This window comes from Typopeltis vanoorti, chromosome 15 (genome assembly GCF_054136105.1).
Source record: "Typopeltis vanoorti isolate ZY-2024b chromosome 15, IOZ_Tvanoo_1.0, whole genome shotgun sequence".
Classification (NCBI taxonomy): Eukaryota; Metazoa; Arthropoda; class Arachnida; order Uropygi; family Thelyphonidae; genus Typopeltis; species Typopeltis vanoorti.
In genome coordinates this window covers 9,725,609-9,741,778 of record NC_143563.1, presented here as the reverse complement: position 1 = coordinate 9,741,778, position 16,170 = coordinate 9,725,609, and the positions used below count along the sequence as shown (strand labels likewise).

Below are 16,170 nucleotides of genomic sequence, written 5' to 3'. Positions count from 1 at the left end.
ACCAAAGTTGGACAACAGTGGGAAAGAATTAATACAGACAACCAATCGGATAGTACTCTAAATTAAAATTAAATGTAAGCATTAATTTACAACACCAATGAATTCCGACCATAACGAAGAATGAATAATTTTAGGATATCTGTTATTCAAACATCTTGATACTAAGTCCTTAGTCATATGTAATTATTTGAGAAATATCCAAACTTGAGGAAATGCTACCTTTTGAACAATACCCCAATTTACGGATATGACTCATGTCATCCCTTTGAAGAAAACCGCTCGCTCGGGGATATTGCAAATGATGAAACCCCAGCATCTACGGTCTGTAATCTAAAGGACGAAGTAACTAGTTCAGGTTACAGTATTTACAGAAATTTCATTCTTTGTGGTTTTTGTGTTTGTGTTGTGTTGTGGATATAAAATTGAACTATTTTGGAATATTCGTATTTAGAAGAGTCATCTGGAAGGCTGTAAGTACTTTTTTAACTTAAACATAACAACTGCTCGCATGTTGTTTGGTAAGCGTAATTCTAATACTGAATAGTTTTTTTTTATTCCATAAGAATAATCACAGGGTATGTGTGTGTGTGTGTGTGTGTGTGTGTGTGTGTGTGTGTGTGTGTGTGTGTGTGTGTGTGTGTGTGTGTGTGTGTGTGTGTGTGTGTGTGTGTGTGTGTGTGTGTGTGTGTGTGTGCGTGTGTGTGTGTGTTTAAGGTACTTTAAGTATATAATTAATTATTCAGAAAAGCTCGAATAGCTTATTACACTGCCGCCATCGCGACTTACTCTAAGAATCCCACCGTTTAACAGGAAAGAAATACCTCAAAATGTATTGGAAAATTAGTACAACCATCTATAGAAGAAAAAAAAAACTGTATGTCTGAGTGACATAGCATATAATTAAATTATTCAGAAAACCTCGAAACTGTGAATTTCCAAACACATAACGTCACGATTCTTATCTCTAAATATCACCCACAAGGCAATAAATGAACCAAAAACATCACGTGATATTTCTGACAGACAAGGGCCCCAGCGAAATTCCAAAATCAATAACAACAACAAACATTCGCGTCACGATTCTTTATCTTATCTTGATCTTGATCTTGTCAGAAGTGTCCACCAATGACAACACCATTACTTATACACTAATATATCTCCCTTTCCATTCAAAACAATAACGTCACTTATTTACAACTAACAAACGACATCACTTATCTACATCTCATAACAACAAACATTCACGTCACGATTCCTTATCTTATCTTGATCTTCATCTTGTCACTAGTGCACCACCAATCACAACATGAATCCTTATCTCTACCATCACCCATAATCCCATACACGAACCAAAACACAAGAACTGAAGCCAGTGACACATATCCCTACAGAGAAATTCCAAACATTCCAAACTCATGACGTCACACACAATGACTTCATCAACCAATCACGTCACGATTCCTTATCTTATCTTGATCTTGATCTTGTCACTACCGTCACCCATACTACTTCCACTTATAATAATAAGATCTCCGAGTCGTTCATTATTGACTATTAAAGTTATTTTCCATGATTTCGCAGAGCCAGAAACGAATGTATGATTTTGCTAATTCTAAATATTTGAAGTGATTTTAGGATCCAGGAGTGTGGAAGGGAATCCAATGCTTTCTTATAATATCTCCATGTTTAAGTTAGATTTTCTTCTTTTGAATTTCTAAGAATCGTTTTATTAATAAGGATTTGGTCATTTGTTCGTCTGAATTTTTGAAAATTGCCTTTTTGTTCAGTCAGATAATCTAATAACTGGTGGTATAAGGAATTTTCTATGATTGCAGTGAACAGCTTAATCACAGTTGTTGGGCATGTTATTGGACGGCAGTTGTTTGGGTCTGCACCCTTATCCTTCACGTAGAGAAAAGTGCGCCCAGATATCATCCAGTCTTCCACTCTGCCTGACTGCAACACAATTATTTTGTTTTTCCCATTCGATCATGTATACTGGTTAGAAGCTTTAACCAAAATCCATGTAGTTCACCTTTGCCAGGTAAACTCCGTTTTGTTTTATTTTTTTAATTTCTAGGTCCATTTATTTAGCGATAATGACATTTTGCATTTGTTTTTGTTTCATTTTTGTTTCTATTTCTTTAATCCATAGGGCATGTTTGTTATGTTCAATGAGATTGTCCCAGGCTGACTTTCAAAATTTGAGCGTTTCTTCTTTTTGTGGTGAATGATTGTTTGCATTTGTATTTCTATGGATGTCCTGAAAGAATTGACGTTGATCCTGTTGAAATTGAATATTTCGTACATATTACTTTATTCTTGCTTCATATCTCTTGATTGTCTGTGCAGTCGTTATAATTTTTTGTTTTAGCTCTTCAATAAATTCAGCGATTGTTTTTTTGGTCAAATTATAAGTGGTAATCAGTTTCGTTTTGAGATTATTATTTTTCAGATGTCCTTAAAAACTCTTTACGATCAGCTCGAAGCTTGATATTATTTTGATGACAGTGACTATTTCGAATAAAACCATATATAAATATAGTAAAAGTATCACTAAAAATAAACAATAATCTTTAATTTATCCAAAACATTAAAACAAACATTGGTTTTATTCAATCTGCTCCCGAATTAAAATTTCTGTTTGCTTATTTTTGCCACAACAAATAATATGATGAAATTTTAACAGCGATACTGTATTGCATTTTTATTTTTCATCTTTCGACATATTTTCTTCTGGCGAATCTGCAAGCTCTCTGATGAAAATAAAAAGTGTGCGAATCCTATGATGTACCATCTGGTTTAGAAAACCCTACATTTTCTAAACCATTCCGAATCAGTCAAAAAAAAAATCAATGAAATGTAAATTAATTGATGAAGAAGAAACTGCACAAAAATAAAACGAACTATTAAGACCGAGGCAGATAAGCAGACCTTGAATTTTAAATGTGATTGTTTTAATTTCATTATAGTATTTAATATTGAAACAGGTCTGGTAAATGTCTAAACTTGCTGAATATCCACTTACAATTTTTTTAAATACGGTAGTTTAAATTTTCCTTCCATTATGTGTTAAAAATATAAACTACAACAAAATGTTTGTCGTTCGAAATTGTGTATGAAGTAGGTACTTAGAATAAAAATACTAATTTCCTTTATATGATTTCGTTGTTTATTTATTTATTTTCCTGTTTGAATCTGGGATTTAAATGAATAGCCAAAGTCATTTGTAACGCTTTGTAGGTGAATGAGATCATAGCAAAATATGATTTTCTGTGATCTCATTCACCTACAAAGGTGGGTGTTGATGGATAGTGATCAGGGCCGTCTCTACCGACGGTGCAAGACGTGCATTTGCATGGGGCGACAAGTTTTTTTGGGCCGCTTGGGGCGGTAAAATTCTCATAAACTATACGAAAAATAAGGGGTAAGGGGCGGCAAAATATGCTACTGCACGGGGCGAAAAAATTCCTAGGGGCGGCCCTGATAGTGATGATGTAGTAAGCCTACTGCGATCAGAATATGGACTCCATGGAGGTGCCCATTTATAATAATAATAATAATAATAATAATAATTAGTTTTCTCTTATGGTCTCAAGACAACCATCCCAGTGCACTCTACATGTAAGTGGAGTCCCATGAGGCAGGTGGAGAAGCTTAAATACCTTGGGCCCATATTCACGAAAGATGGAAAGTGGGACGTAGAGCTAGATACTCGAATTGGCTTAGCAAGCTCAATATTACAGGACCTTGGCCGTTAGGTAGTATTGAAGCGGGAGTTAAGCCAGAAGGAAAAGCTTGATGTCTTCAATGCAGTCAATGTCCCCATCCTCACCTACGGTAATGAGAGTTGTGAAATGACCGAAAGAATGCTGATACAAATGCAAGCGGATGAAATCTAGTTCCTTCGAGGGGTTGTGTGGCTGACAAGACTCGACAGAGTCAGAAGCTTTTCAATTCGGGAAAACCTCAATACTCAACCGCTGCTTCTCCGTGTTCAAAGATTACGGTAGTATTGGTACTGGTACCTGATCAGAATGCCACAGGGGAGGCTCCCTCAGCAAGTCCTCTTCGCCAAGCCAGTGGGTGGGAGGGCAAGGGGAAGGCAAATGACTCGCTGGATGGATTATATCCAAAACCCTGGGTGGACACGTTTGGGAATCCCACCAGAACACCTGAGATTGGTGGCAGAGGATCGTGACCAATGGAAGTTCCTCTTGCAGCTGTTGTCCCCCACAACCCAATTAGGAAAGGTGGGCCTTGAAAATGTATGTATGCATGTATGTATAATTGGTTTTAATTTCAGCTCAATACTACTATTTTTGTGTTAACATTTTTACCACATTATTTTTCCGTGTAATGAAGAGTCAGTTTCATATTTGAAAGTTTTGGCATAATTAGGGTACCCAGTTAGTAATGAATTTCGTAAAAATACTTAAGCTAAGCAAAAGCAAAGCTTAAGTTTCAAAAATTCCTCATTATCTTTAATAAATAATGCATTTATGCTATCAACACTCATTCCATATAACCGTGATAATATTATGTCATTAGTCAAGGGGGAAATGTATTTTATATGATACTGCTCTTTTCTTTCTTATTTATTCTTCTTAATTAAGAATAATAATTCAAATATTCTTAATTATGTCCAACTGAATTCCAATTCAAATTTTAATTCCAAAGAATCGAACCCAACTTCGAGTTGCTAGCAACTGTATGGGGGAACTGTTCACATGCTGTACAGAGCCTGAAACTCACACAGTTAAATTTCCCGAAATAGGAAACGAGCATCGAACCCGAATATGGGATGCAGACCTCAGTGCATTATTTGTTTTTCCTTGACAAGGGCAAAGGAAACTCTCAATACTCACTTGCCTTTTGTCCTTCACTAAGAAGCACACTTCGTACCTAAGAACTCCACTGACTCATTGAAGCCAATATTTCTTGCGTCGTTCAATCTGGATGACTTAGAATCGTAGTGAAGGAATAGAAGTCTGTTGATGGTTTGAAATAAGATTGTTCCCGAGAATATGCAAGAAACCAGAAATTATATGATGGATGCTCTTAAACTGAAGACAGAAATAAAAGATCTTGTAAAACTAAACATCTGGATATTTGTGAAACAGAATTACAATCTGAATTTATTTCTCCATCTCTCTTTCGAAGACTACATTTGGGTTGAAGGTAATGCAATACAACAAATTCGTGGTTTATTGAAATTCTTTATTGAATTAACGTATTTGTTCATGTATAAACATTTGATTGAGGTGATCAAGGTAATATTTATCGATTTTATATCAGTTGTGGGATAAAATCATAAAATCTCAGTTTGAATAAGAATCACATTATATTTTATATTTTATATTTTATTATGGTACATATCTATAATAACTAAACAAGTCATTGAAAGCTTAGATGGCGAAGGCCATTGGAGAGCTGCATATTTTAAAAGAAGCCATCAGGATCTTGTAAATGTCCTTTACGCTTTATTTTTTATTATTATGTTTTTTTAGGAGAAAACTCATCATCATCGCAATATAATAAAATAGCAAATGCATATCTAATCACTAAGAGAAAACAGTATCTTAGTTTTATTGTAAATAGCTGTTAATCCAATCAAGATACGATGTGACTCGAGTAAATATGGCTGGATATCCTGGGAATGCACATATATAGTAGCCGCCTGAAACTATTCCAATCAGATACCAATTTTTTTTCACTTCTACCATTAGAGGGCCTCCAGAATCACCCTGGAATGAATCATGAAAATAATCACTGGGACTCCTCCAGAATCTGTTCGCAAATCTTTATATATTAATTTAAATTAAATGAAAAATTAAAATGAAATTTAAATTAAATTGTGCCGTTTTAATATATTTGCCATAGTACCAACCACCAATTTTAATCGCTTCCACAGGCTCTCATGATCATGTGGGATTTAGGACATGCCGGTAAGCATGCTTTCATGATTCCATCCTGTGTTCAACAAAGGGAGATGAAATCCAGCATTAGTTCGGATGATATCGCTATCCATTACAGATGTGCATTCTCTCACTGCCACGCGCAGAAATCTCCTGGCTAACCTCACTGAACTTTTGGCACAACGAATAGAAGATTTTGGAGAAACTCATGTTGTAGCCTTGATATTTTCCAAGACATTGGACAAAGTAATTATCATGGCCTTGTTAACAAGCAATTATCATTACATCAGCTACCTTACTCTCTCTCTCTCTCTCTCTCTCTCTCTCTCTCTCTCTCTCTCTGACATCCAATCTAATTCGTATCAGTTATTTTCGTTCTACTTCTTCTTTGAGAAACCGGTGTAGTGTCGACTGGATTTATCGATTGGATAATTCAATCATTTCTCATTTCTCAGAAGGAAGCCTGTGCTTCACTTTCCCTCAATTTGACAATGTTTCATCATTGTCAACAATAACCAATTTTATGGATGCGAGACTTGGAACCTAAAGAAGTCAGATAAGAAACGGATATCTGCTTTTGAGATGTGGTGTTACAGAAGGCTGTTGAGGATATCATACACTGAAAGGCGTACAAATGAATGGATGTTAGAAAAGATTAGTAGAACTTTAAGGCTCCTTAAGGATATTGACAGAAGAAAGTTAAAATATTTGGACACATAGAAAGGATGGAAGGAGGACTTCTCAGAACAGTAATAGAAGGTAAAGTTCCTGGAAAAAGAGGCAGGGGTAGACCATCAATGAGATGGAGGGATGGCGTGTGTGGAGTGACTGATCTTCAGAGAGTTGAGGCTGCCAGAAAAGCAAATAACTGGACTACATGGCGAGGCCTAGGTGGAACATCATCGAGCATCGGAGTGACCATACGGTATATGTAGATGCCAAGTGAACACAGACAGACAGACAGTCAACAATAACCAATTTTCTCCTCTTAGGTTGTCATTCGTCCACAGATTCTTCTCCATGCAACACGAAGGGTGTTCTTTTTTTTGTCTAAGTACTATTTGATTCTGCTTAACCCCTTCTTTATCTCCATCGGACACGTTGGAAAGTTGCATTCGCTGTAGTTCACCTAAAACCTCCATCAGAATGCTTCATTACATTCAGTAAGAGAGCAATTCGCTTAACAGAAGAATTCCTTCTTAATGACCCCCCCCCCCCTCCACACAATTCTCCACAGATGTTCCGATGCAGCATTGCGTTTTCTAGAAGTATTTCCATGGATACTTCTCCGTTGTACCTGCCGGTAAAATCCCTTTACTCTTGTTAAATTTTTTACCAGTACGATGAGAGCTCTCGGTCAACGTACCTTTTGAGTTCAGATGCAATCTTAGCGACCATTTCATATCATTCTCTTTTATTAGCTACACACCTTTGCTCTTTGGACGTCTTCGCATTATTGTGATCCACATGATCGCAACCGTCAGATAATCATGAAACATTAAAACATTCATTCTAAGCACTAAATAGCACACTGCCATTGTCGTGTAGGAAGCAATAGTAACTTTTGTATACATGTGTGAGGGATATTTCCGATTGTATACTAAATTTATGTAATTATTCCTGTAATCATATTTAAACCTGAATTGCATTTGAAAACAAATTACGGATTGCTCACCCCGCATACATTCTTTCCACCGGCAAGGTCCCCAGCGCATATCATGCTGCTGATAATGCCATCTGGTAAACTCCGACTTGATAATTTTGCATAGGACTCGTTGCACACCGAATTTGATACCGTCGGTATTTCGGCCTCCTTAAGGTTGTTCGATGTCTCATCTGGAAAGGGGAAAATATAGTAAGACCCATCATCGGAAGCAAAATGATTGAAAGAATGTAGTGTTTTTTTTTTAGAGCTTACCTTTGCCAGTGTTTCCCCAACCTGTGATCATGGCCGGCACGTTGATAAACAAGTCACCAGACATTGCTGGTGTGGGAATACAGATAGGAAATACCCAACTGCTGAGCTTAGCCTCTTTTGCTAGTTCCAACAAAGAAATATCGTTGTAATCCACGATATCTGTGTAATTCTGGTGGAGTATTATTCGTTTCACCATATATTTTGTTCCATCTTGGGGTTCAACTGATCCTAAATAAACCGCGTAAGGATAATCCCTAACATAAGAAGAAATAGAAAAGACACTTTTATGAAAATGTTGAAACCATATGCAGCAATAAGAAATTGAGGAAGTATACGAAAAGCAGTTCTTAATAAAACTTGGGTTCGATACTTACGGGTTGTCGAAAAAGCAGTGGGCAGCACTCAGCACAAATTTTCTACTAATCAGAGATCCACCGCAGTAAAAATACTCCTCAGTGCCATTAATCTCCTCACTGTATATTGCTGCCTGCATCGGAAAAAGAACTTGTAATTTACAAACCAATATGTAGAAACTTTACGAAGACTTATAAGAAAATCTAAATGAAATCATCAGCGAAAAATAAACAATGTCGTTTTAACCAATTGAGAGTGGCACAATCAATAAAATATAATCTTTAAACAGAATTCATGCAGAAAATTTTCGCGAAGTCTTATGGCAAGTGTTGCTTTACTCCTGAGTTGCGATGGTTTCCACTTTTAATATCTCTAAAATAAAATAAAAGTATTAATAAAGAATTTTTAGCGAAAAAAGACAATCGAGAGATGCTTTCAGTGTAATCAGATTGGGTAACAAATGAACGTGGAAAGGCGTGTTTCCCATTATATACAATTTAATTTAAATATTTCAATTATTTAGCACACTAACTGGAAATTATTAAAAATATTAGAGGAAACTGTTTATGTTATCCAGGAGTGAAAGAAATATGGTATCAGACGTAGATTTTTATACTCTTATGATTACATTTCTAGAATTGGACATTTCAGCACTTACCATCCATGGCCAACTGTGGGGCTCCGCATCGGTTCCATTTATAATTTTAACTTGAGGGTACCGGCGTCGAACGGCTGCTATAAAAAAAGAGAAAAAGACCCAGTTCTCTAACGTCCTAAATATACTTTATATTTATTTATTTATTTATAATTAGTGCTTATCCAACAGGTCGTGGCTCTAAGTCCTAATTAGGCACCGATTTGTGAAGATGCCTTTAGAGATTAGGTGATTTGCATCGACGCATGAGACCACTCACTTGTTTACTGTAGCTGAAGTAGCAGTTTTAAAAGTACAGCTTTTAGTGTCTAGAGAAGGCCTCACGGATCTAAACCGAAACCTATTCACAATATTAATGTACTACATTTCCAATATTTCGAGGGTGAGAATCTGATTCATTCCTTCAAAAAAAACAATAACAAAAAAAGCTGTGAATGTTGATGACCTGCGTTAAACTAATGATTATTCTGTTATGCATTCTCTCGAAACACTGTGGGAGAATAAGAACCTACCTTCCAGAATGCAGCTCCCTCTGACTTTCTCTTTCTCCCACACAAAAGGGAATAATTGATTATTGTTTGATTAAGATCGCCATCTTCTCAACAGCTGCATTGTAAGGGCTACAGGACCTCTCATGAGATCCTCCCAGTTTACCCGCACAATCCAAACGAAATATGTGATTTGTTTTGCCATGGACATTCTTTGAGTGCTAGTTCAACCTATTAAAGATGTTCGATGTTTCTCTAAGTTGGGTGAATACGTTTGACATATGAAATTCATGGGATGATCGCCTATTTTCTTCGTAACGTGAATGAAAAAAAGAAAAAACTGTTTTGAAGAATTATTCTTTCCGAAGAGATCTTCTCAATGTGAACAAATAATTGAATTTATTTTCGGGAATGTTTTTGAGGAAAAAACTCTGAATGAATCCGACATCAGAAAAGATTTCTTTGATTTATTAATTAAACTTATAAGATATTTTGAATGTATAATTTTCGCTGTCGCTTCTTTATCTAAGTGAACCCCTTCACTAATCATAGATTTTCTTTTGTTGGAGTTTTAATTGTATTCAGCATGAAAGCAAATTCATAATACACACATCATATTTTTATCAGACATCTAGTATCGCGTAATATTTTTAAATAATACAAGAATAAACATAAAATAACGAAGAAAATTTGAATTGACAATGCAACAAGCTATCACCAAAAAAATAATTTCGATACTCACCGACTGAACGAGGCAGTCTAACTTGTTTACCAAATATATCTTCCGGTTGTTTTTTCCGAATTCCGCAAGCTGGAAAAATAAAAATATTGATATTTATAATATTTAAAAAAACTGAAATTAGCGTTGGGATAATTTTGTGATCACAACTTTTAGCAGATAATTTCCGATGTTTCGGGATCAATGGCTGCATCGCCTGGGCCAGGTCACCAATTACTCATTGAAGTAAGTGGCACATAAAGGAAGACTTTCTTAGATTGATGGACTTGATACTTGTTGGTACCAGTGTTACCAACAAATAATGTTTCTATTAATTGCGCTGATTCAAAGCGAATACATGAGTGATCAAGAAAATTGAAATCCAAGACGATTAAGAACCAATGATTCCTTGGAGAGTAGAATAATGAGACAAGTTTTTTTATCAGTATCATTATCCACTTTAAGAAAGAATATATTCGAAGTTTGAAATGGTTCTCCTGTTGTGAATAATAAAATATTTCCGTTTCCTAGGAATGTGATACACAAGAAGGACCAACATTCTCATAACTGATGAAATATATTTCAATCTCGTGATTTATTACTAATTGATCTGTATAAGCAGAACCGGCGCTAAGGTCTAGGGCGCCTGCAGGTAATTTCAATCTAAGCGCCCCTGTAACGATCCGGGCATGTGTGGTTCTTTCACGATAATAAAAATTTAAATTATTTGAAATTTCTTAAATAAATTTTGACAGAACAGCCACACGTTGGTTCGCTAAATGTAACGAACCGGGGGTGTTGACTAGGCAGGATAATCGTTAAAAACCCGAATATTCAAAAAATTCTTAAAAGTTAATGCAAATTTTGACAAAGCGAATTCACTTTAATCGTTGAATATAATGATAAAGGGATTATAGCCTTCTCCCCGACCCGAATCGCTAACAAAATGAAAATGAATTTAAATTAATGTTAAAATTTATTGGAACTAAAGTTTTAAAAATGCTTTCATTTTACAAGTCCGTAAATTCTTAGCAACTTGTAAAACATTTTTAATAATTTTAGTAAGTTGAACTATCTTTTAGGAAAATAAAAGAAACTCAAGATAGATGGGAAAATAAGAAAAGAATTCAGAAATGATTAGAACATTTACTATAAGTATTCAAAAAATAACATCTTTACAGAATAACATAAATAATTAAATTATATAAATATACTTGAAATTTTTTAAATTAAAATTTCAGCGTTTTTGATTTCATATTCACAAAATTAGAAATAATGGTCTTAATGTCTAATTCCGCACATATATCATTTTCAATAGCTATTAACTCCAAACTAACAAGTCTTTTATGTGACATACTTGCTCTTAAGTAGGTTTTAATCAATCTCAACTTGGAAAAGGAACGTTCACCTCTTGCTGATGCTCGTAGTCAAATTGTCGTGTCTTCCTTCGTCGTCGAACTTCCGTACCAGTTTTAAATTCTTGTTCTCCATCCACCTCTTCAGACCATCCACCTCTTTTAGAACTTCTTTAAAATTTGTATCTGATCGATTTTCTTGTATCGATCAGATACAAATACAAATACAGAAACTTAAAAACAAAAATTATATTTTTGTTTTTAAGTTATCGACGGATTGTAAAGCAAGTGTAACGTTCATATTTTTGTCTGGAAGCATTTTACTCACAGGTTTATTCTGTTAAGTAAATCATGCCAAGTTATATGAGAACAAATAAATTTGTAGTCCTTTATTTTAGCACATAATGTTTTTGCTTCATACTGAGTTTCTTTATTAAAAGTTTCATTATTTAAAATTTCAAAACGTGCATCGTAAATTTCTCCTAACTGATATCTAACTGATATCGTAGAGGGCGGATTGCATTAATTTTACTTTCCCATCGCGATTTTGATGGCTGTTTCAATGTTAAACTTTTACAAACTTTAAAAGGATTGCCCAATATTTGTAAGAGAATGAAACGAAATTGTATATTTCTTGAATAATTGCAAACTAACTAATTGTATCTGCATTCACTTAGCTGCATCGTTAATGATTAAATTTAGAGTATGAGCAGCAAATGGCACGTAAAAAGCTCGAGGAATTTTGTTCAAAAGGAAAATTTTGCCGCATTGTCGTACCCTTGACCTCGCATGTCTTCAATGGGAATGTTCCATTTTTCCAGTTGTGCCATTATTGTTGCACATAAACCACGAATCTGATATAAATACAAAACCTAAAAAGTTTTTCCTGATCTTGAAAATTCCATTGTCACAGGAAACAAAGCGAATAATAATGGTCATTTGTTCTGTTTTACTTGCATCACGTGTGCAGTCTAAAATCATGAAATAATATTTAGATTTTCGAATTGATAATAAAATTGTATCCCTGATTGCGTTACTTAAAGTTTCCAATATTTCCTTTTGTCTCTTTACTCAAATAGTCTTCTCTATTGTTTCGATGTAGGGCACTTTCAACATGATTTTTCCATAACGGGATGAAACTTCGCAAACAGTTCCACTAATTTTAAACAATTGCCGTTATTCCTTTCATATAATTTATCAGTTGATCCGCGAAAAGCTACATTTTGGCTACCAAGGAATTTTATAATTTCAATCAAACGTTCGAAAACTTGTCCAGTGTTTCTTTTCCATTGAGTTTGGCAATCAATAGCAGTTTTGTGTTTTAAATTTTTATCAACTTCCAGTTTAAGAAATTTTCATGTGAGTTAAACTAGTCTCGTGTCTATGCAAAGTTGTACTTACATTTCTCCAATCGTTATAACCTTCTACAAGACTACTTGATTCAGTAGGTGCGAAACGTTTGCAACAAAAGCAAAAAACAGAATTTAAAGTTTTGGAATAAATGAGCCATGTTCTTGGCACGAGCTCCCCGTTTTCCATTTTTCTATTATAATACGTGTCGCCACATTTACGACCTATGTGTCTCTGGGATATATTATATTTTCTTTTGAACAGGTCCCATTTCAATTAAAACAACTCGTAATTTTTCATCAGTATTTCCCCATTCACCTGGATCTTCTAAACTTACAGAGATTAATAATGTGTTAGTTTCGTGATCAACTAAAACTAAATTTCTCTTAACTGTTTTTCACTTAAATCATGCGTCTTGTTATCTTATTCAATAGTTACAATAGTAGTTTCATGCAAACTGGATGATGTGCACAGTTCTTCAACTCTGATTTCTGATGTATCGAGTTGGTTACAATCTGCATCAGAATATTTTAATATTTTAACAAATTTATTAAGAGCCCCAGTTTTTTTTCTTAATATCTGCTTCTTTCGCAGCATGACGCTTAAGATTTTGTGCACCGGATAATTTTTTTTTTAATTTTTGAATCCATTTCTATTTTATACCAACAAGAAATTATTACGCAACACGACACAGAGACGAAATAATAGTCTGCACTACTGTCAGTAGCCTACTGAGATGCGTACCACATGACTGGCTAACTGGCAACAAATGTTTTATAGGAAAATTCGTTTCTGCGCATAAAATCCGTTGACCGTTTCACTTTAGATAGACTGCAGTAGACACAACATTCTGCAGGCAAGCATTTAGCCTGCTCTCACTGCAAAATTGTAAACAGCCGGCTGATCAATGAGGGGGAAATATACAATTTTTTTTAAATATTTATTCGGTGCATCCGGCCTTATTTATTTTAATATTGATCATTCTAAGAATTTTTTGTTTTTATGATAAAAATTTTGTTTCCTAAAAATGAACTTATTAACCATGCCCCGGCAGCGGCGCCCCCTTCGTGGCGGCGTCCGCATGCCCGCTTCCGCCGGCCCTGTTTATAAGATATTTTGCATTTAGCTATTGACGACGATGCCATTGCTTTCATAATGATTGCATTTAGTGTTTATAAATATCAGAAACAAATGTAAAATCTACTCTTCTCATTCCATAATGAGTGTGTGTCTTATCTTAAAAGTATAAGTACTTAAATCAGACCTTGTATAGGTGTAATAAGCGCATGTACTCTAAAAGTTTAAATATAAACTTAAGGCCCTTTTATACAGAATTTAAAGCTCACCCTTAATCCTTTGGATACTGTTATTCAAAAAATAATTATTCAGTGTCGCACATCTATTGAAATATTAAGATGCTTACTTGGATTTGATGATCTTGCAAGAGAAATAGCAATGACAACCACCACGATTTCCAAGAACGCCATTGAATGCTCCGTCACTTCCCTGTTATGTTTTCTTTCCTGCAAAACGAGTTGAACATTCTAAATATATTGCCAACTTTTGAGAAAACATGAAAGATGGAATTATTAATCGGGTTGATCAAATTATCACGAATCTGATATTGTAACTAAAATTGAATTGGAGAAGAAGATTTACGAAAATAGATGTTTCCATACACTGTATACGAATGCTTTAACATATTAAATATTATTATTATTATTGTTATTTTCAAGATTATCAGGGAGTTACAGGCTCATCAAAAGAGGCTATACATTACCAAAACTAATCTGTCATACTCTCCCTTAAATTCATTCACACCAGGTGCACTCACTACACCTAAAGAGAAACTATTCCACTCACTTACTGCTCACCGAGAGAAAAATCTACCTCTTACCCTACCACTAAACTGACTGCAATTTCATTTGCCAAAATTTCCTATTCATAATCCTCTAAGTGATGAATATCAGCATCATCCCTCATTACACTGCGTATCTTTACATGATCAACAAACAAATTGGCATCGACCATTACATATTCTCTAATGCCATCAATGTATAGATTGAACAATAATCGCTTACGAACTGAACTCTGGGTGTAAACCACTGGTCGCCTTAAATCTGGCAGATTCATGTGTTTATATTCCAATGTCATATAATTGTGTTTATGCAACAGCCGTCGATCAATTGCGTTAGCCAAAATCCAACTATGTTATATAATAGTATTTATAGTGTGCACATTTTCTTGATCCATCCGGGTCCTAACATTGTTCTAAAATATGAGCAAATTGCTGAACCAAATTTTCTTTTAGTAACCCAGTGATGATCCTTGCAGATTGTAATTTATCTATGTAATAACATTTCTTACAAAGGTCTCTATAATCTTCTACAGAGATACCGATAAGTCGGTAGTACACATCAGATTTTCATCACTATTTTACGAAGAAATTGTCATATATTGTTTCCATTTTTCTGTTATCATTATAGCTGAGAATCAAGATATAGAAACATTTCAAAGGCCTAGTCAATTCGGTGGAACATTCTTGCATTTCAACTATACACTATTTATTCTTTGAACTCTAGAGGTACAATTGCATTCTGACATTTTTAGGCACATTACCCCTTGCAACTGAACAAGCTTGTCTGTGGTATCACCCCACAATAAATTCATTCTTCTTAGCCTCCACTCCACTTCAAAATCAGTGCTATATGGGACATTATTCCCATTATTGTTTTGTTGCGTTTCTATCCTAACTGGATTCACGTCGTCATTCATGAGTAGTACCCTCTAAGATACTGTACCCTTTACACTCGATCCCAGTGGGCATCTGAAAATGAAAAAATACAAATCGTGATTTAGGATAAAGAAGAAACCAATTAATTTTCATCAATTAAAAGATTATATAAGATCATTTGTACATTACGAGGTTTGCCAAAACGATTTAATTTGAAGTCTCTGTCTCCTTAAAGGAACTAATATTTCACTCATAACCTACAAAATGTAAATATAATGAAACAGTTGCTAAAGAAACCATACCTTGCTTATGGAGTTAACGGAGTCGATTCACGATGGATGAATAAAAATGGAGTTCAATTGATTATCAAAACAGCTTCAACCGAAACCGATTTGAAGCTTGCAGCCAGAAGAAAAAACGCATAAAGTGATAAAATAAATGCCTGCTTTTGTTAATAAAAGCAACTTAAGAACTCTACAAAGAAAGCATCCAAGTCGTGAATAAGAGCCTTTTATAGAACACGCCCATAACTGGGCCTTTAAATTTAAATATGTTTAAATTACAAATTGAAAAAAATATCTTTTAACCTCCGGAATCACTCGGTACTAATTCAAATCTGCAACTAAACACAACAGCACATTCTCGCGAAACTTGGGATAACCTATCAGTGGTATCTCATC

General features: G+C 34.8%; 1 protein-coding gene across 3 annotated transcripts in view; it reads right to left on the bottom strand.

The window, feature by feature from the left end:
* Positions 1-5,203: 5,203 nt before the first annotated feature.
* LOC150098361 (transmembrane protease serine 9-like) overlaps positions 5,204-16,170 on the bottom strand; it is a 37,137-nt gene continuing 26,170 nt past the window's right edge. The window contains exons 8-14 of one of the 3 annotated variants that reach the window (XM_090404921.1): positions 14,180-14,279; positions 10,076-10,144; positions 8,849-8,925; positions 8,211-8,323; positions 7,837-8,117; positions 7,594-7,754; positions 5,204-5,747 (exon numbers count right to left, since the gene is read on the bottom strand). In XM_090404921.1, the coding sequence (XP_090261047.1) occupies positions 5,589-5,747; positions 7,594-7,754; positions 7,837-8,117; positions 8,211-8,323; positions 8,849-8,925; positions 10,076-10,144; positions 14,180-14,279 (960 nt within the window). In that variant the 3' untranslated portion in view covers positions 5,204-5,588. The remainder of the gene's footprint in view (positions 5,748-7,593; positions 7,755-7,836; positions 8,118-8,210; positions 8,324-8,848; positions 8,926-10,075; positions 10,145-14,179; positions 14,280-16,170) is intronic. The other 2 variants (XM_090404922.1, XM_090404923.1) reach the window with 2 other exon arrangements.